The sequence below is a fragment of the Vigna radiata genome, chromosome 10 (genome assembly GCF_000741045.1).
Source record: "Vigna radiata var. radiata cultivar VC1973A chromosome 10, Vradiata_ver6, whole genome shotgun sequence".
Taxonomy (NCBI): domain Eukaryota; kingdom Viridiplantae; phylum Streptophyta; class Magnoliopsida; order Fabales; family Fabaceae; genus Vigna; species Vigna radiata.
The window spans coordinates 12,916,124-12,937,391 of NC_028360.1; the positions used below are offsets into that span (position 1 = coordinate 12,916,124).

A 21,268-nucleotide genomic window follows, 5' to 3' on the forward strand; every position below is an offset into this window, starting at 1 on the left:
CATATTCAAGACCATCGCAATTGAATTGACAGATAACATATAGTTAAGGTGTCTACTAAAAATACAATATCTGTCGTTGAACAGTCAACAAAAGATTAAAGAAAATGACACTAAGGAAAAACAGAGTAAAAATCAGAGAACTAAAACATAAGTGAATTTTTGGGTTCATCGATATTCATATATAATTAGATTTTCTTTAAATTATTATAATTGTTTATAAATTATAAAATAATAAGTATTTCACTGACTCAAAATTTGTATTTTGAAAGCAATAATTCTAAAGAAGAGATAAATATGGATGTGATTCTTATTCTTAAACACCAAATTATTCGTCTCTATTTTAAATTTTGATATCTTATATATTCTTCAAATTTTAAAAAATAAATTAATTTGATATTGAAAATATTTAATATAATTTAAAAATAAATAAATAATATTTTTTTATGCAATATTAATTTTAGAAATAAATGTTATTTATAAATAAACAATTTTTTATATTTATTTTATTAATTAAAAATTATTTTATTAAAATCAAATTTATTAAATTTAACTTAAATCTTTTTTTATTTATAAATATCTCTTATTTGAATGGGAAAATAAGTATATGTGTTTTCATAATATTCACAACAAACACATAAACATGTAAAATTTCATTTTCTTGAAAGGTGACTGTTTGATCTATAAATTATTACGGTGGAGTCTCAAAATAATAATTGTAATTGTTTTATAACGTGTCTGACCATATGAACTCTCCGATCCGATCTAATGTTGATGAGATAGTCATAGGTAAAATATCTTTGTTTTTTTTATCCATAGGAAATTGCATTCCTATTAGAATATATTAAATCGGTTTAGTTTATTGAACATGATGAATGACTTACAATAAATAAATCTCTCATTAATGTTGGATAGTTACTTTTGAAGATAAAAATGTTGAAAATGTCAACGCCTTTTCGTTTTTCTTGCTGTGTTGCTACTAAATTCGAAATCTATCAATTTTGTTTAGTTTATGAAAATCATTCAAACATAAACTATCTAAATTCAATATCCATGCTTTTGGCAAACGTCATGGCTTAGAGCATACCAAAGCAAAACACTCAATCTATTGCTATAAAAACCTTGGTTCGAGGTTAACAATGAAACCACTGTAGCTGAACAATCATTTCCTAGTTACTCCTGTTTCAGGTATGTCCCTTCATCTTCCACTGCCACTGTTTTTGCAACTTGAATACCCATTTGTCTCTGTTGCACGTTGATCACTTCATAACACATCAAAATTAGCTAACATGGTTTGCTTCTGTTTGTTCATTAATTTTATCTTTTTTATTATTATAATTATTTTGTTCTAAGCTTTAATACAGAAGAAATATAAGTTTTAAAATGTACTTGTATGCATGATCTTTATTTTAGTTTTCTACTTTGGTTACTGGTTTGCTGAAGATGACACACTTTCCTTAAAATTTCTTACAGTTAACTATATATAGCTGATAAAGATTATGCATATGCTAACAGATATTCGACATGAGATTGGTTTCATGGGCACTATTACTTTTGGTTTCATGCACAACATACTCATCAACTGCTCTGGGGAAACCTGAGAACGACATAAAAACATCTGTTTTTTTATCACCCAAGTTTGAGCTAGGTCCAGGATCAGTTGCAAACAAAGTTTATTTTGATGTTGACATTCCAAGAGGCCATATTGCAATCAAAAGTTTCAATGCTGAAGTGGTTGATGAGAAAGGGAAATCAGTACCTCTACAAGAAACATATCTCCATCACTGGATTGTAGTAAAATACCACCAACCTAAAAATGTGTCACACAATAACAACCAAACACATATTGTTGAGCTGAGAAACAGTGGCTTGTGTCAGGAAAATGTTCTTGGGCAGTATTTTGGGATTGGATCTGAAACAAGAGGAACTGCCACTGATATTCCAGACCCTTTTGGGATAGAAATTGGAAACCCTTCAGAAATTCCGTATGGTTATGAGGAGAAATGGTACATCAATGTGCATGCCATTGACACAAGGGGTGTGGAAGATAGGATGGGATGCACTGAGTGCAGGTGTGACCTATATAATGTTACAACAGATCAGAATGGAAAACCTTTGAGTCCATCTTACAAAGGAGGTTTGGATTGTTGCCCTGATAATTCCCACTGCAGGTTGGAGAAAGGCTTCAAGGGTCCAAAGAGAAGCCTATATCTGAGATACACAGTGAAGTGGATCAACTGGGATAACCATGTGGTGCCCCTTAAGATTTATATACTTGATGTGACTGATATTTTGAATGTGTCCAAAGGAGTGAGTCAAAACCATACTTGCAAGGTAAGTAAAATAGTTTTCTAGAAACATATACTAAAGGATTACTTTACTCTGCAAGTTAAAGTTGAATAATTATATTAACACCACATGGATTGCTTTCTATAAACTACACCTATTTTTTCTCTCTCTGTATACTATTTTTACAGATTGACTTTATTAGATATAAGTAACAAAGGATTTAGATATTTGGTTCAGATTGAATATCAGGTTGAAGCTTGCAGCAAAGGGTACAACAGTAGTAGTGCTTGCATTGATGTAAAGAAAACAAGCCTTCCAATGCAAACTGGTGGCTATGTCATATATGGTTTTGGTCATGTACACTTAGGTGGAACTGCTGCAACTCTATATGGACAGGTGCTGTTCGTCAATAATTATAGTTTTCGTTCTAAGCAGATCAATATTCTTGTAGTAAATAAGCAAAAATGAATGGTGCTGCTACATATACTTTTACCTTAAGACTAACATGATTTGTATAATTTGTGAGATGTTAACTAAGTGTTTGAAATTTTGGTGTGAAAATAATTCAGGATGGGGGAGTGATTTGTTCTTCAATACCAAAGTATGGAAATGGAAATGAAGCAGGAAATGAGAAAGGGTATGTTGTAGGAATGTCCACATGTTATCCTAAACCAGGTTCTATCAAAATAAAAGATGGTGAAACTCTAACTCTAGAGATTAGATACAACAACAGCCAAATGCACTCTGGAGTGATGGGCCTTTTCTACATCTTGGTGGCAGAAAAACTTCCACATCACCACAACCTTTGAAATTCCTGTCTCCTAATGATATCTCTGATATCATTTTGGAAGTGATCCAAGACACTATTCTGTGATATCTATATCAATAAGTGGAATCAAATGAAGCTAGCATTGTGATCTGTAATATAATAGGTAAGTATTAATGTGTTATACAAGTTACATCTTCAGATATCCATGTCAACATTCTTCTCGGCGAAGAATGCGTGTGTATATATATATATATATATATATATATATATATATATATATATATATATATATATATATATATATATATATATATGAAAAATCTCTTTAACAACTCTTTTTTGATAACTTTTTTACAACGCATACGTGGCAGTTTATGATTGGTTTGTTTCAAATATTTTTTTAAACATAAATTCAAATAGACCAATAAAATAATGACACGTGTCCTCTTATAAAAAAGTTGTTAAAAAAGAGTTGTCAAAATATCATTATCTATGTATATTATCAGATGGTTCTTTTAACATATATGAGTGTGTTGAATGTAGATTTTACTTTGTAAATTATATAAAGAACAAGTCAAAGTAAAATTAAAAGTTTTTAAAGATTAAAAGGTAATATGATGATAAGTTAATTTAAAATAAAAAATATACATATTCGAAAGCCAAAATAAAAAATCTCTTCTGCATATTTCATTTTATCCTGATATAAATGTTATGGAGCTGTAAATAACTTGAATTGTTTGGGAATTATACACAAAAGAATCAAGTTTGATTTAGATTAATTTTTATAATAAGTCAAGTTTTTAAATTTTATAATTTCGACAATTATAAGTCATGAATTTCATTAATGGATAGAAAAATTAAACTTACACAGACTTAATATAGCATATCACATTTATATTTCTAACTGTAGCTTGTTATCCAGTATTAAATATCATATATTGTACTAAATTGGTAAAGTTAAATTAATTCATAAAAAAAAAAATCACAAAAATAAATTTAAATTATATATGCAAATTTTCTCAGTCGTAAACAAGCTCATCTTTTCAGAGACAAAATTAAGTAAATGAACTAAGTTTAAATAAGTGAATTAACCTTAGCTAATTATTCATTTTTATAAATCAAACCAAATTTTGGTTTTAGTATTTCATTTTTCTAATAATTTCATTTCATGTTAGACATAATTGTCATTACATTTTGATTTTATTAAAAAAAGAAAAAAAATTTATAGAGAATCACGTCAAACTCATAATAAAATTAGATCATACACATAGGAAATAAATATCTAATATGAAAAAATTCTCAATATTTTTTTCACTAAAATCAATCCATACTTTAAACTCCATAAATAACCAAAAAGAAAAATTCTTCATCATTATTAAAAAAATTATCATTAGTCAAACCTCTAACTTTTCAAAAACCATCTTTAATTTTCAGAAGTTTTTATTTTGGAAGATTTAATATTAACTTTCTTTAGTCTACCTTTATCAAGTTTTCTTGAAATTTAAATCCGCTCATCATCTTTTTCAGTATTAGAATTTTTCTTTTCATTAATCATATTAACCCATTTGGAAACTATTTTCAACTCCTCGGTAAAATGAGTCTCTTTATATGTCAAAAGATTAAGAAGTGTCGCTAAACTACTATGAGTCAAATCTAATTATTGTAAATCTTGCAAACTAATCCCAATAGGAGTGACGTCCTCCAAAGAACTAACCAAGGAATCAAATTCCAATGCACACCACCATCTAAATTCTTAATAAGAGAAGATCCATTTACAATACAAATATTATCATGATTACTCACCACTAGTTCAGGTTGTGAACGAGCAACAAGTTGTACAATAAAAGACTGAATCACTGGCTCCACCATAGGTTCCATCATAGGCTCCACCACAGGCTTTACCACTTGAGATAAAGATCCCTTAGTCCCATCTGGTGCACTAACAACATGTGGACGATAATGTTGTATTTTTGTGTCAACGGTTTTCTCTCCACTAGAAATAACATTGGTATCTTGTTGTAACCATATACAATTAGATAAGTCATGATTGATCATTTTAAAATTTGAACAAAATAGAGATAATTTATTATACTTCATATAAGCAATAAACGCAAATTTTGATCTTTCCACCAAAATTTGATTAGACAAATCAGATAACAAATTAACATCAACCAAGACACTGCAAAGAAACCCCGAGACTTATTCTTGGTATAATAATCTAAAGATGTGTACTAATTCCTTGTTATTGAGAGAATTGTTTTAAGTTGCCAATAGTATAAAGGAAGAAAATGTATGTGAACCCAACATTGAGTTTTCATGAGTTTCATGAAAACAAAGACAAAATCTTTTGTCCAAGAAAAAACATGAAGAATGTCAGAAGATAAATTCAAAGTTCCAATAGTCAAAACCCTTCACATCTCTTCTAAAGAAGAAAAAGAAAATTCATAGAACCTTTGACAAATGGAATTGCATTCCATTGACCAAAATGTTTGCAAGCCACGTCAAGTATTTTACAAAGGTCTAAATATGTAAGCGGTTTATTCTATACTCTTAGATCTATAACCTAGACTTTGGGGTCTAGAAAGGTTGATTTTTTTTCCATGTATGTGTGGTCCTAGCAAATACATTCTAAATGTTGTTAACTTTTCACTAAGGGATTCACAGGAATCCTTATCCATACAAGTTTGCAAGAGCAGTGTACAAAGATTGCTAGGGGTTCCTATATTTCAGGGTCCGGTCCTCCTCTACTTCCTCCAACACTTCATGAAATTCTCGCCAGTAGGGTCTAGCAACCACCCTTAACTCCTTCCTCCATCTCCTTCCCCTTCTTGACAGGCCATCAACCACCTTATTGGAAGCTTCCGTTTTGTAGACTATATCAAACTCATATCCCAGCAGTTTGGCCAACCAATTATGTTGGTTCTGAGTTGTAATTCTTTGCTCTAGCAAGTACTTAAGGCTTTGTTGATTTGTATAAACCACAAATTTCTGGCCTAGCAAATAAGGATGCCAATGTTGGATGGCAAGGACTAAGGCCACCAATTCTTTTTTTGTAGATTGACTTGGAAAGTGAGGTTTTTGATAAAGCTTTGTTGAAATAAGCAATTGGTTTTTTATTCTGTGACAAGACTGCTCCCACCCCTCTACCGAATGCGTCCCACTCCACATGAAACCTTTGTGTGAAATCTGGTAAGGCCAACACAGGAGCTGTGGTAACAACCTCCTTTAGGGCTTGCACAACAGCTACACCTTATTGCGACCACACAAATTTCCCCTTCTTTAACATATCAGTCAATGGCCTTGCCATCTTGCCATAGTCTCTTATAAACATCCTGTAGTAGCCCATAGGGCCCAAGAAGCCTCTCAACTCCTTAATGTTTTTAGGTTCTGATAAATCCACCACTGTTGACACCTTTTCCCCATCCATTTCCACCTATGATTCTGAGATCATATGTCCTAGATACCTGATGTGCCTCCTCCCAAACTCACACTTCTTCTTATTTGCAAAGAGCTCTTGTTGGGCCAATGTTTCCAGCAACTGTGATGTGTCTCCCATGCTCTTCCCACGTCCTACTATAAATCAGTATGTCATCAAAGAAAGCGAGGATACACTGCCTCAGAAAAGGCCTCAATACGGTGTTAATCATGCATTGGAAAGTGGCATGAGCATTGGATAGCCCAAATGGCATGACCAGGAACTCGTAGTGACCTTGGTGAGTCATTAATGCCCTTTTCTGGATGTCCTCCTCCCTCATACAAATTTGATGGTATCCAACTCTCAAATCCACCTTTGAAAAGTAAGCAGCACCCTGCAGCTCATCCAACAACTTTTCAATCATCGGTATTGAAAACTTGTCGAGTATTGTGGCCCTGTTCGGAGCTCTATAATCAATACAAAATCTCCGGTTGTCATCTTTTTTCTTCACCAAAATGACAAGGCTAGAGTAAGGGTTGTTTTTAGGCCTGATGATGCTCATTTCTAACATGTTTGGCACCTGTTTTTCTATCGTAGTCTTTATCAAATGCAAATATCTATAAGGTCGTACATTAACCAGATCTATGCCCTCCTTTATGGGGATTCTGTGGTCTAAGATTCTTAGAGGAGGGAGTCCCTAGGGTTCCCTGAAAATCCCCTCAATCTCGCCTAAAATTTGCTCTAATTCTTCAACTTTGTCATGAGTCAGTTGCTTCATTCCCTCACTTCCACCTTCTAATTCAGTCTGACCCAACCCTTATACTAGTGCTTCTATCTCTCTTTCTTTTAACAACACCTCTAGGGATACCACCTTTCTGGTTAGGGTAGGGTCCCCCCGATCAACACTTTCTCCTCCATCTGACTAAATGTCATCTTTAGATTTCCCCATTTTATTTTAACTTCTCCTAATGATGCTAGCCAAGCCACCCCTAATATGATATCCACCCCTCCTAGCTCAAATAGGTAGAATTTTTCCCTAACCTCCACTCTTTCTAAGTTCAACAAATTGTCATCACAACACCCCTGGTGGTCTTCTTCTGCCTATCCCTTAGACACACCTTATAGAGAGGTGTTTCTTCCACCTTCAACCCCAATACCTCCACCAAACTTGTTGAAATGAAATTGTGGCTTGTCCCACTGTCTATCAAGACTAATATCTTCTTTCCTTGCACCCAGCCCTGCAACTTGATTTTGTTGGTCTGGGTTAGGACCTTTGCTGAGAAAAAAAGACAACTTCATACGTTTCTACTCCATCTCTTCTTCCTCCTCGTGCTCCCCTCCTTCCTCATCTTTCGCCATTATCATAACCCGCATGCTCCTCTCTGGACACCTATGCCTTAGGCTGTAAGACCCCCACCATGGAAGCACCTTCCTTCCTCCCTCCTCTTTACATACTCTAGGTATGGTAGATTTCACATCCCTGGTTTCGCATTTCCCCAATTGCATTACTCCTAGCCTTGGAGGTCATAGTGTTTATCGTTCCTTCCTTCCTCGAAGTATTTCCACTACTGGTAGTCCTCTGCCCATTCTAACTCCCTTTATACGTTTTGGTTCTTGAAACCGACCTAGAACCCCCCTGATACCTTCCCCATGGCTGATTGTTCTTATCAGTCGTTCCTCTACTAGTTCCTAGGTTATTTCCCGCTTCTTCTACGTCTCGGGCTACCTCTACCGCCGTCAACAGGTCCCTCGGACTGTGGGGCCGAATCTGGTTCCTAATGTCTCCTTGTAACCCTGCAAAAAAATAACCCAGTAGTTATTCCTCCATTACCTCAGTAGCTTGAGCCACAAGCATCTCAAACTCTTGAACATACTCTTCCATTGTCTCCCTCTGTCTCACAGCTACCAATTTCTCAAAGATCGACCTTGTATTCCTTCCTCCAAACCCCTCATCAGTGCCTTCATCATAGCTTCCTAAGAAGGGTTGTTGGTTTTCTTTTTCCAGAACCTAAACCAATAGCTCGCGCCCCCCTCCATGAAAATGTACGCCAGCTTGATCCTTTCCTTCTCCGTGACGTTCTGGATGTCAAAGAACTTCTCTGCCTTAGAAATCCAGTCCATTGGGTCCAACCCCTCAAACATGGGTAATTCTACTCGCTTCATCCAATTCCATTGTACTTCACCCCTATCTTCCTCTATTTTGTCCTTTGAACTCTCTTTCCTTCCTACCCGACCTTCATTCACTAAACCTTAACTCCCCTCCGAGCTCCTATCCTGGTTCCTCGTCCTTCTTCCAAGAATGTGCGTGATCTATTGTAGTTATTGGTGCACACCTCTCATTTCGACCTTCCTCCATTGTCGTCTCCATCGAATCAAACTTTCCTTCCAGTGCATTCTTTCTTCCATTCATCCTTCCTTCTAGCGCATTCATTTTTCCTTCCATCTCGCTCCATACCTTGGGATCCAGCAAGTCGAACCAATTTGATAGATTTCTTTAGTACAAGAATCTATCTATCACACACTCAACACTAACACGCACAGGCAACGAAGAACAAAACTGTATATTCCTCTTGTATTCAAAGAAAGTGCAAGAACACACACAACTCTCAAGGAAACAGTCTCCCTCCACAGGAACAAACTCTTGTTTACACAAAGAATTTCAAAAGTTAACCCTTTACAATAGCCCTTAACCTTTTTATAAGGTTCCCCATCCTATCCAACTATTAACTGAATTGTTAATGGTTAAACACTCTTCGCCTAACCAAAATATTAATTTCTCTTCCTCTTCTCATAAACCCTTAATACTTTATCAAATATGGACAAAGATCATATCTCTCTTTATACAAAGAGAAAGTAATTGAGACAAAGAAATATCACACATGATTAAAAATCTGGATAAATATATGTTTTTATTTGTGTCCACACATTTGAAAAAAAATTTAAAGAAAAATTATTTTTCGTGATCTTAATCCTATAAATAGTTCTAACGAAGATGAAACCTAAAAAAAATAAAAATAATACTTATGACTAACCTACCTCTAACAACCACCTTCCAACCAAGTATGTAGACCCGATCACTTCCAATATAAATGATCACGAACGAGCTCTCCATATAATGCACAATCAATGTTCCACACGCAAAATCTCCACCTCTACAAGCCACCATCGATCATTAGCTAGAGTTCTTCAAATTCCCCTAAAACACCGGTTATAGGATTTGTGTCTTAATTGTTACGATACCATGTAGTCATTTTTCTCAATCTTTTTTCTTGGCATTGTAGCAGTCCTCTTACCACAAACAATGCAGAATTTCAAGTGACTGCTATACCTGTCCATGACTATCCTTAGAAGGATGTAACCATTAATTCTTTAAAACCCGACCTATAATTGAATCAGTCAAAATATTGTTTCCAAATAAATAGCTTAATCAGATTGAAATTAAGGTTAAATTAATAGTAATATATTAAAAATATATAAAACGATATATATTTAGTAATGTTAAAAATTAAAATAAAGCGTAAAGGCATAGGTTCTTAACATTTAAATTATATAATAAATATAAAATAAAATATTTTGTCACACTTAAACTAAAATTTGAATAATACACATCAATGGGTAATAATAGTAGCAAGTTTATATTTAGCAAACAACTAATATTTAGAATGATTTTTATTTTTTAAAGTTAAAATGACAAATTTTATTATTTTTTTTATTCACTCTGTTTTTGACCAATTTTATCAATTGATATCAATCTTATGTTTCACTGATTTTGCAGTCTAATCGAATTGGAAAAGAAAATTATTGCCGATTAATCCCAAGCATAATTTTCTTTATATTCAACACTTTCTAACCCCTCATATAGCTTAATATGTGTTTATGAAATATATGCATGGGTATTTCAAAGTCCACTGATGTAGTTGGTTGGTGAAAATTGTTATTATGTTATGTTGCCTTTGCTGCATCATACTTATGTAAACCCAATTCAATATTGTTATGCTCATCTTGAAGTCAATTTTTATATGGTCTAATATCACTATATTTACCTTTAGTTGTTTCTATTTCTTGTGGAACTGATATTTTATGAAAAGAGTGAAAATGTTCTGAGAGATAAGTTGTTTTATTGGTTGTAGTGGTCAGGTTTTGCAGTGATTATATTCAAACTACTCATATGTGCTTATAGGCCCAATATCTACATTATACTAACATGCCTATTTACCCTTTCACAAAAAAGACTAAAGAAATATAAACAAATATTACAACCTACAGTGGCCCCCTAACCTTCTTCAAGGAATTCAAGATTTCCTTGCAGACTATCTTCTTGGCTGTGCCCTGAAGTGCAGAACCAATATATTCATGTTGGTGAATAACCCCATCGGCTTCTACCTCCATTTTAAATCTGGTCACACCATCCTTACGGGACACATCCTCCTGTATAATATTATAACTTCTCTTTTGGCATAGTTCATTCAACTCTCGGACGGGATGGAGCTTCAATGTTTCAGGTGTGACAAGGGGTTCTAAAAGTGGCTTTATACTCTGCCACACAACCTCCATATTGTACCCTGAATCGACTAATATTGCTCCAGCCAGGGACTCTATAATGTCTCCAAGTACCTATCAAACAGTAGGAGCAAACTTACGTGTTCTTGTATGGCTATTACATTGCAGCAGAACATCTAGGACAGAAAATGGAATGCGTTGCAAAACTCACAGAAAGCATATACTAACATTACTTCTATAAAATTGCGTCAAAGAAGGGAATAAAGGAGCTGCATCTTTAAACAGGAGTCAAGACAGATAAATAATGTTTGCAAGGTCCTATAACACTGGTGAAGCACAAGATTTTGTTCGAATATACTAATAATTGTTTAATTCATTAGTATGTATATCCTTTGACATTCCACGTGTTTTGAAAACAAGGAAATGGGTCACAACTTGGAGTACTAAATAACTAACATATTAAGCTACTCCAAAGTTGAATGGAAAACATACTAGAAATACAGGAAAACCAGCATAAAAAACAACGGATTTTCATTCAACTAGTTAACAATAGGAAAACTAGTTCGATACGTTAACCTCCCCCTCTCCAACCACAATTGGTTATTAGGCATTCATAAGAGTTTTTATAAGAAAATTCATATCAAATAGTATTGCTAAATAAACCCATAATGCAGGTAATTTTTCCTACCATCACTTAAAAGACTTTCTCTAAAAAGTTTATCCACCACAACAGTCAGAGTTTATTTAGTTCAACATTCTCAAGGATCCTCTGAAGTAAACTTGTCTAAAAAATGCAGGAGTAAGCACTATCCACTCTGGAATTTATAGAATAGATACACCAGATAAGGCATGCGTATTTTACAGTCAAGTTCACTTTCAAGGAACTTTTTTCTCTATTGCAAACACCATGACCGTAATAATGTATGTTAGCATGCACTTTGCTAAACAATAACAACCAAGTGGACCTATGAGCTAAACTTTAACAACTAACCTTAGGGAGTGATGTCTCTGACCCGTATCCAAAAGTTGATGACGATGACAACTTATCAAAATTGACAAGTGTAACAGCAATATGCTTATGCAGTTCTTGTGAGGCATGAAGTACATGCTTGTGTAACCCATGGTTAATAGCACACCATGCATAACAATCATTATTCACAGAAGCTGACCTCATGTCAGTTAACTGTCCAGGTGACATGCCAGGATATTTATTATACAAATGCCAAGTAATGAGATAATCCAATACTGAATCTCCGAGAAATTCTAGTCGCTGCAGGAAGGAGGGCATATTATTCATGAATTGCGATAAAAGAATCAAAAGTAAAAAGAATATGAGAAAAAAATTGATTTATCAAGAAGGGTTATTTATTGGGTCCCACCAGGCCAATCTGTATGGAGTTTGTGAAAGTTTATTCATGCATAATAAATACATGCTAACGTCCCTCTCTTGTTCTCACATAATGAACAATAACTACAGTACATACCTGATAACATCTAGGAATTTCAGGAAGCATGTAGGAACCATGGGTCAAAGCTTCCACTAAAAGAGTACGGTCATTGAATGAGTACTTCAATTGTGATTCTAAATGACTGACATGCACCTGTTTCTCTGGTTGAATGTCAAACTGTCTCTCATAGGATATTTTATTAAAACTAACTTTAATACCAACCCAGTCCATAAACAATAGAGCAGCCTTTTCACCACCACTGCTGAGAAAGGCACCAATTAGTGCCTCGACAACATCAGCAATGATCTTTCGATTTAATTTCCTTTCTCCCATAACATAAATTTTTTTCCCCCCACTAACCAACTCTTTCAATTTAAAACCTTTAGACTTATCACCTGGAACGGTCCAGGTATGGGGATCAAAAGGTTCATTTTGTATGAAGCCCTGCAAATCAAAATAGTGCAGAATTAAGAATTCCGAAGTTTCAAGGTGATAATGCAATCCTCATCATAACAATGCAGAATTCTACAACCATATAAACTCATTTGAAAATGGATCAAAGAACATCTAAGCAATACAATCAACTCCTTATGGCACAAGCTACAGATTAGAGACCAAATTACTTGTAGAAATTATTAAAATAATAATTTAATCTTTGATAAATTCTGGAAATCTGATAGGCACGGGAGAGTGTGCGAAAGAAGAAAGAAGAATAATTAGCATTAATAACCTAACTGTTTCTAGAATTTCTAATAGTTAGGATGGGCGGAAAAAAGGGATGTATAAATAGATTGATAGTATAGTTAGAAGGGAGTTTTTGAACATTGAGTGTTGACAGGCTCTTGGACCTGTGAAGGGGATTATGCCCCTGTATTTTGATGGTACAGACCATTCTTTTCCAGTGAATAATACAAGATTCATTTCATTCTTTCTATTATACTGGTTTGAGAGTGTGTGAGGGTGTTCTTGATTAGGTTTCTTGTTCAGAAACCTATTAAATTGGTCCGACCTGCCGGATCCAATTCAAGGGTGAGATCACACGTGATGGAGGGAAGATTGGTGGTGGTAGAAGGCCAGCTGGAAGCCATAGAGATTGCTATGGAAGAAATGAAAGCAAATATTGGGGCGCTACGACATGATACTGGGGCACTGAGACGAGACTCTGCTGCCATGCACCAGGATATCCAGGAGATTTTGAGGATGTTAGGGGGACGTAATCGCCAACAGGACGGCCAACAATCTGATGGAAGTCAGTCGTCTGGTAAAGGAAACGGGGTAGACGCGACGAAGAGAGTGGAAGAAAAGATGAAGGGCGTCAAGAAGGGTAATCTAATTGAAGGAAGCGGGTGGAGTTACCCGTGTTTGAAAAAGGTGATCCTTTGAACTGGATCAATAGGACGAAAAAAATTTTCGAAGTTCAAAGGGTGGATGAAGAAGAGAAGGTGCGATTAGCCTTCATCAGCATGGAGGGGTATGTGGATTATTGGTTCCGATTTTGGGGGGAGAAAACCAACAACCACTCTTGGAAGGATTAAGAAAGGTGATGGTGATTCGGTTTGGCGAGAGAAACCGAGGGTCGGTTTTTGAGAGAATGGTGACCATTAAGCAGGCAGGGCCAGTGGAGGATTACATTTAGGACTTTGAAGTTCTGGTAGGACAGACGACCAGAATTCCCGAAGAGCAACTCTTGGGTTATTTCATGGCGGGCCTTTAGGAAGGGGTTTGCAACCACGTGCTGCCACATGATCTACAAGACTTGATGATGGCCATGCGAATCGCGCGCGACGTTGAGGAGCTGTGCGCCAGCGCGAGGACCAAAGGCGGGCTGACGACCAAGAATTTTCTATCTTGGGGAAGGACAATAGGGGCAGTGATGCGAATCGAGCCCAGTCGTTACACGCAAGGTCATGGGGGGGCCACGTAGAGTGTAGGGTCGGTGAAGAAGGAGGCAACCCAGGGAAGCGAAATCGCGAAACCCAGTTTCGATGGGAGAGGGAGAAATGGAAGACACCCCACCTTACCTTGTAAGCCTGGGAGATGGCCAGAAGAAAAGAACCGAAAGTTGTTGTGAAAGGGTGGTGATAAATGTAGGAGAAACGGAAATTGCAAAACGGTTCTATTTGTTCGAACTGAGGGGAGTGGATGTCATATTAGGAGTAGAGTGGCTGGAGAAATTGCATTTTGAACTCATCAAGGTCACTATTAGTTCACGGTGATGCCTTTTGGCCTCACCAATGCTAGATAAGGGAGTTGAGATGGATCCGAAGAAGGTGAGGGCGGTGTTAGACTGGGAGAGGCCTGAAACAGTAAGGGCCTTGAGGGGTCATCTGATTGAGTTTATTTGTTCCAAGCTTGGTACATACAATTTGTATGCTCCAACTTGAGAGGGAGTGTTAGGATATTTACCCTATTTATCATCATTATATTGTGTCAAGGGTTACCCTATTTATCATGATTATATTATGTTTAGGGTTATCCTAATTATCATGTACTCTTGTATCAATTTATTCTTATAAATAGAAGATTATGAGAGGGATCAATCAAGTCCTCGAGAATTATTTTACAATTTCAATCTCAAGTCATGATAATGATCCAAACAATTGCAACAAGTTAAAATTATAATCTATTATCAAACTTAAAATATCAATCAATCAATCAAACATAGAAGACTCCTACGTTTGAAGAAACAATAAAACCAAAATATATATAAAAGCATCCTGTTAGAAGTTTCACATTGACTAAAGATAAGGTCATTTTATAATATATAAGTAGGTGCAAATCTCATCTTACAAGTTGGTTTTGTGGGATTGAATTAGACTTAAAGTCCATTTCTTAATATGGTATCAGAGTAAATGTTAGAACCTATTCTAACGAGATTTTTTATTTGTTACACATATTGTTTCACCTCTATCAAACCGCTATTGCACTATCCATTAATGTTTAGTTCCATGCTATAGATGTATATATCTTGATATGAGGGAAGTGTATTGGAAGTCCCATATAAAATAGAGATAAGACCAATTTATAGTACATAAGTGAGTGCAAACATCACCTTATAAACTAGTTTTGTGGAGTTGAATTAGACTTAAAGTTCACTTCTTAACACATAAAAGCATCGCAACATATGTACAGCACAAAAAGTTGAACAACAAAATCAGAGAGAATGAGAGAGTACCGGAAGTCCAGACCTGCACCCTAACTTACACAGGGCAGCATTAGAAATTATTTTTTTCCTTTTAATACTGAGGAGACCTTCATGTATATTTTGGTAAGTGCTAAAAAGTTGTTGAGAGACGGCATATTTTAAAAAAGAATCTCCAAGAGTCTCAAGAGACTCATAATGAAAGGCCTCCTTGCAGCTTGTAGCAGTTATTGCTTCCAAGACCTAAAATGCAAGTCACATATACCATTGGTTTTAAAATATTAGACAACTGGACAAAATAGCAATAACAAATATAATCGACATTCAGAGAACACCAGAACAAAATAACCAAAAGATACCAACAGAATATTTTACACTGACAAGTTTCCTCTCAATCTCTTCATTGTGCATTGATTGGTGCAACATCGGCTTAAAAGAAGGACGGTCGAGAAGATATTAGTTACCTTTTAAGAATGCCCTGCTTTCTACGTCAATTTTTTACACAACAGCTTATATATATATATATATATATATATATATATATATATATATATATATATAGTACAATTTTTGTCTATTAAGAACAATTACCAGACAAATAAAATTTCCTATTCTGGATAAAAAGGAGAAATAAACTAGTATAGATTGTATTGACAAACAGTTGTAACACACCTTGATTGTAGGAATTTCATTTTGTGCGCAATGATCCAAATGCATCTTTTTCAAATTGAAAGCTCCAAGCAATGATTCAAGCCGATGCATGATTGATGGAATAAACGAGAAGGTATAAATGATACTATCTTTTATTGGCGACATGACTATAGAGCACAGTTCAGGGGGTAATTCAACAAAGGCTTTGCTTGCTTCTGAAACGAAAAACATGAAGTTAGGATTCAAATTAGATCCTGCATTGTCAGAGCTTGAGACATGCACTAACAGCCACAACTTTTTTGAACACATAATACAAGTATAGTTTGGAAATGAATAAATTTAGGCATTATGACATGGATAACTAAGTTATTGCTAATAGAAGGAGTAACTGCATATACAAATTTGGTTCATAGTAAGATCATAATATTAGCTTTTAAAAACAATCAAGCCAATAGAAAGGTAACAACTAAGAATAATACCCTCACGAAAAGAAGCAGAGGCCATTTTAATCCCAAAAAACTGTTCAGAAGAAATAAGCAAACTAACAAGCCAGGTTTCCTTTCAATTACACAGGTAACCCTGATTTTAAGATTATTGGCATAATCAACCTCCTATTATCCACCAGAAGCAAAACTTTTGTATTTATTGAAAAAAAAAAAAAAACAATGCATTTCTGCACAAAGACTGGTCATAATTGGTCAAATCCCACAATGGAGACAACCAGAAAGAAAAAGTTTAAAATACAAGGTCCAACCTCCTTCCCTCCCTTGTTTGTATCCATGAATATAGTTTTTAACTGGAAATTTGTGTCTTGCTTTAATGAGTTTTTGATCTTCATATCGCAATTGAACGTGATGTCTGAAAAATTGGAAAAAGAAATAGAATAACGCACTGGAGTAGATAAAGTAACCTGATAATAAACATCAATCACAAATTTCCTTACTTTTGTTTGTAATACTTCTTGTAAGTAGTAACTCCACCATCCCTTAGCTTCATAGGCGAGTTTCCATCCAATTCTGTTGTACCAGTTGTGATATAAAAATGAATCCTATCACCATGAGAAGTAAACACCAAAGCATCTTGTAGTCTACAAGTGCAAACTATACCACTTTTTGTGCGGAGTGGATGATACTCACACATAATATTAGATGGATTTACCGCAATGATAGTCAACCAATCAACAAGTGATTTTTCCCCTTTGCCAATAGCCGGAAGCAAGAGATAATCAATTTCAACACCACCTTCCAAACAGCATTTGTCTAAACCCATTGCCAAATTATTCATACTATTATCTATCAAAATTCTAAGCAAAGTTACCTGAAATTTCTTACATAAAAGAACCTGTAAAAGAAAAAACAGAAAACAAATACAATGAGTTTTCTTAACAGAATTATTGTAGAAACATTAAAGGACAACTAAACAGCATACCAGATCTGGTGAAAGATCAATGGTTCCTTTGTATATCAACTTCACCGACAAGCTACCTCTGTCAAAACCCATATCGAATTGTGTGCATCCAATTTCCGGATCAAGCTCAATTCTTGTGGCAAGAAAAATATCTTGAACAGAGATATCATAGCTAAAATTTTGACTGAGCTCCATCAAATAACAATGGTATGTTGTGTGAGTACTATTTGACACACAATTTACCAATCCAAATGGCACATAAGCTGGTTGGTTTTCATCATAAGGTTCGTTCCCTGAAAGAAATTGTTTGATGTGGAATTCATTCAAAGAATTACATGGACAGATAGAATTTAATGATCAAGGATCAATTTTTAAAAACCAAGGTAGTAATAGATGGACAAAAGAATAAAAGGTTTGTAAGCTACCAAATTCCTCCATCTCTGCTTCTTCAATGAAGATATCAGGAACAAGATAATCTGTCAGAGCTCCAATCTTATGCAGTTGTTTGCATGCTTCAAGGCATGCAATATTCTTTAAGAGTTTTTTTTCACCTTCAACTCGAATAGGCTGTAGAGGGCAGCTCTTGGGAAGATACAATGTGTTAGTCTCTCTGTCCCATCTTGGAGTTGGTTTGAAGTACCTGATAGTTTAATATAGATGGGATAAATGATGGGCAGGATAAAAACAAAGCAAAACAACCAGAAATATGCAAAAAGAAAGCATATCTTAAGTACATCTGAAGGAAGAAAACACATGTAATAACTGCAGAAAATGAACCAACTAACCCATCTGCAGGGAGTCGTGAGCAATACAAGTATATTAAACTTATGCTAGAACTAAGATTTGCAATGGCTCCGGTACTTGCAACACGATAAGACTCTTTATCATATTCTTCACCTTCAAAAGGATCACAAGGAAGGGAAGAATGGTGCAAAGACTCCTTCCTCATAATATCTGCACTAGCAAGATATTTCTCTAGCCGAGAACGAGTAACTGAGTCTCCACTGTAAATTCAGAACAAAATCAAGGTTCTTTGGGTATAATTTGTTTCAATTAGTAAATTATGCAGAATTAACACTATGATTATCTCTTGCAGAGTGCCAGGGTAGTGATAATAGTGAGGAAGAAGTAATTTAAGAATCAAATACCTCTTAACAATTAATATGTAATCTGAATTTCTCATCCTGGCACGTCCTCTGGACTGTATGAAACTGCACACTGTTGGAGATGGATCAAATCTAATGACTAAATTACAACTTTGTACGTCTAAACCCTCTTCAAGAATTGATGTTGCAACAATGATGTTGACCTGCACATTACTTTTTTTTATTGAAAAGACACTGCATATGGTTATTACAATACAGTGGATTGTTTAAGAAAGCAACATACCAATCCCATTCGAAATTCTTCCACAATTTCATTTTGTTTTCTCCTAGACTGATTTTGCAATCCAAAATTGTGTCCTGCAATGAATTTAATCTTCCAGCTACTGTATTTTGGAAGAAGGGTATTCAATAGATCCTGAAGGACAACAGCTGTAATGATCCTTTCCACAAAAATTATGCATCTCATGTCAATCAAAGTCCTGCAATTGTAGAAAAATAGTAGATCCTTCACATAAATTTAACAATAATATAAAAATGGCATAACAAATATCACTACATAAAATCAAATCAATTTAACAGTAATAAACTATGATCACTACTTACAATCAAACACCAATATCCTTATCCCACAGTAACCACATACAATCAGTCAATAAAAATAGTGGACTGATCAACTGATTAGGATAGAGTATAATAAAGATTAAAAAAAATAGGTCATAATACAAAAACTTTGGGAATAAATCAATGAGGCAGAATATTTTAGCATCCATTTGTTAGAACTTATGCACAAGATAGTCCACCTAAATAGACTAGTCGTAGAAGAGTCTCAAGGCTTTAAGTTTAAGTAAAATATCAAGTTTTTAATCAGCTAAACTTTAGACTCCTAACAATGTCACACTCCCTTTAAGTGTTGTTGTCCACAATGACTTTCCCTCATTCGACAACAACCCAATGATAACTCTTTTCTGTTTTACATCATTACTCATCGTAGAAGATGAATTTAAGTCTAACTCAACCTTATAAAACTGACTTGTAAGACAAGATTTGTCTCCTTATATAGGGTTTAGGATTTGATAAAGTCTTTAGTTGATCTGTGTTGGAGTCCCACACTGGATAAAATTGTGCTAGATGAGCAATATATATAGAAAAATACCCACAATCCTATTACTTTAAAGTTTTTGAAAATGGTGTCATGTTCTCTTATGTAGTAGGATCATGACCCATTTCCCAAATATCTCACCCTCAATCCGTAACAAAATGGTATCGAAACTAGTTTTGACCTAGTGACTGATGAGTACGTCTAGATAATTTGCGGAAAAAGTACATGTTTTAGAGCACAACTGATCATTACAGTTTGAACAAGTATCTTCCAAAAAATTTCGATTTAAATATTTTTAACATAAATGAAAACACATAATTAACAAACATAACACAGGAAAAAATATTCTACTGATTATAATTAATTTTCTATCTAATAAAACATATAATTTAGATATTTATATTAATTTTCCATTTTCTTTCTATTCTAAATGTAAACTTCTTCTTGTTAATGGACACTATAATATTTTGTTAAAATGTAAACCTGTGTATTAAGATTAAATTTTAAGGACCTATAAATAATGTTTTCTTATAATTTTCTGTTTAAAGTCTATGCTATTACATTTATTTAATAATATTGTATGTGCTATTTGATGATTACTAATATAATTTTATTATTGTATGTGCTATTTAATGATTATTAATATAATTTTATTAATACTAGTTGGACCTCAAACTATTGAACCATTGTCTTTCCTTTTTCAATGATTGGTCGGTTGACAATTAGCAATAAAAAGTCTTGATATAATATCTGGTATATAATATATACCGATTGTATAAAAAAAGGATCATAAAAACATCCATCAGCTCTCTACCTCTAAAATTGTATGTCAGGACAAAATATCTTGATTTCTACATTTACCAAAATATGTAGTCAACCTAGTACTAGCCAATAATTAGTCAGGAAGTGATAAGGCTTCATAAGAGTATAGTTTTATTACTCTGTCTGATCCGCTATAACACTTGTACAGCAGTAGATTTTCAATAAACCCACTATCGATATCGTCTAACTCTCACTTCATTACAGTTGGTTATGGCTCAGTTGCTCTATATGTACAGCTATAAATAGCTGATACGTAACCCTTTTGTAATGATTGAACTCATTTTCCGAATACATCCATTCTCTTCAAATTCTTTTAACTTTAATAAGCTGAATTATCAAATATTGGGACGGTTATCATTATGTTAAATTCATCAGAGGATATCCCTATTCAGAGCTGAAGAATAAAGGAGAAAGATGAGACTAAAAGTTACATGACAAGTGACCAACCATAGAGGCAATTACTCATCCAATAAGAAACTTGTAAAAGTTTGGAGAGTTAACTGAGAAGTAAAAATATTATTACTGTGCTGTAATTCTATTACACATAGTGCCCTATTTAAGGGACTATGGACCAACGTAAATAAGGCTTCTAAAAAGCCCAAAACCAAACAAGCTAGTTAAAA

At 34.5% G+C, this 21,268-nt stretch overlaps 2 protein-coding genes across 3 annotated transcripts in view; one reads left to right on the forward strand and one right to left on the reverse strand.

The window, feature by feature from the left end:
- Positions 1-1,004: 1,004 nt before the first annotated feature.
- On the forward strand, positions 1,005-3,257 carry LOC106775808. Of its 2 annotated transcripts, none has more exons than XM_022786992.1 (4): positions 1,005-1,185; positions 1,471-2,331; positions 2,524-2,682; positions 2,856-3,257. In XM_022786992.1, the coding sequence occupies exons 2-4, from the start codon at positions 1,522-1,524 to the stop codon at positions 3,093-3,095; spliced, it is 1,209 nt and encodes a 402-aa protein (XP_022642713.1). In that variant the 5' UTR covers positions 1,005-1,185; positions 1,471-1,521; the 3' UTR covers positions 3,096-3,257. The 2 variants fall into 2 exon arrangements, with proteins under 2 accessions (XP_022642713.1, XP_014518496.1); XM_014663010.2 differs by having other exon boundaries at positions 1,007-1,185; positions 1,513-2,331.
- A 7,314-nt stretch (positions 3,258-10,571) lies between these two features.
- The window catches only part of LOC106775331 (endoribonuclease Dicer homolog 2), a 21,646-nt gene continuing 10,949 nt past the window's right edge, over positions 10,572-21,268 (reverse strand). Inside the window, exons 12-23 of the mRNA XM_014662440.2 lie at positions 19,008-19,203; positions 18,767-18,927; positions 18,404-18,622; positions 18,044-18,258; positions 17,640-17,911; positions 17,155-17,552; positions 16,966-17,069; positions 16,233-16,426; positions 15,594-15,803; positions 12,455-12,862; positions 11,962-12,240; positions 10,572-11,084 (exon numbers count right to left, since the gene is read on the reverse strand). Of these exons, the coding sequence (XP_014517926.1) occupies positions 10,731-11,084; positions 11,962-12,240; positions 12,455-12,862; positions 15,594-15,803; positions 16,233-16,426; positions 16,966-17,069; positions 17,155-17,552; positions 17,640-17,911; positions 18,044-18,258; positions 18,404-18,622; positions 18,767-18,927; positions 19,008-19,203 (3,010 nt within the window). The 3' untranslated portion in view covers positions 10,572-10,730. The remainder of the gene's footprint in view (positions 11,085-11,961; positions 12,241-12,454; positions 12,863-15,593; positions 15,804-16,232; positions 16,427-16,965; positions 17,070-17,154; positions 17,553-17,639; positions 17,912-18,043; positions 18,259-18,403; positions 18,623-18,766; positions 18,928-19,007; positions 19,204-21,268) is intronic.

Bases quoted from the DNA above. Each gene is read 5' to 3' on its own strand.
- LOC106775808 (XM_022786992.1), top strand. From the start codon at position 1,522: ATGAGATTGGTTTCATGGGCACTATTACTTTTGGTTTCATGCACAACA. The intron at 2,332-2,523 runs GTAAGTAAAATA...TATTTGGTTCAG, and splicing joins GTCAAAACCATACTTGCAAG to ATTGAATATCAGGTTGAAGC. The intron at 2,683-2,855 runs GTGCTGTTCGTC...AAAATAATTCAG, and splicing joins CTGCAACTCTATATGGACAG to GATGGGGGAGTGATTTGTTC.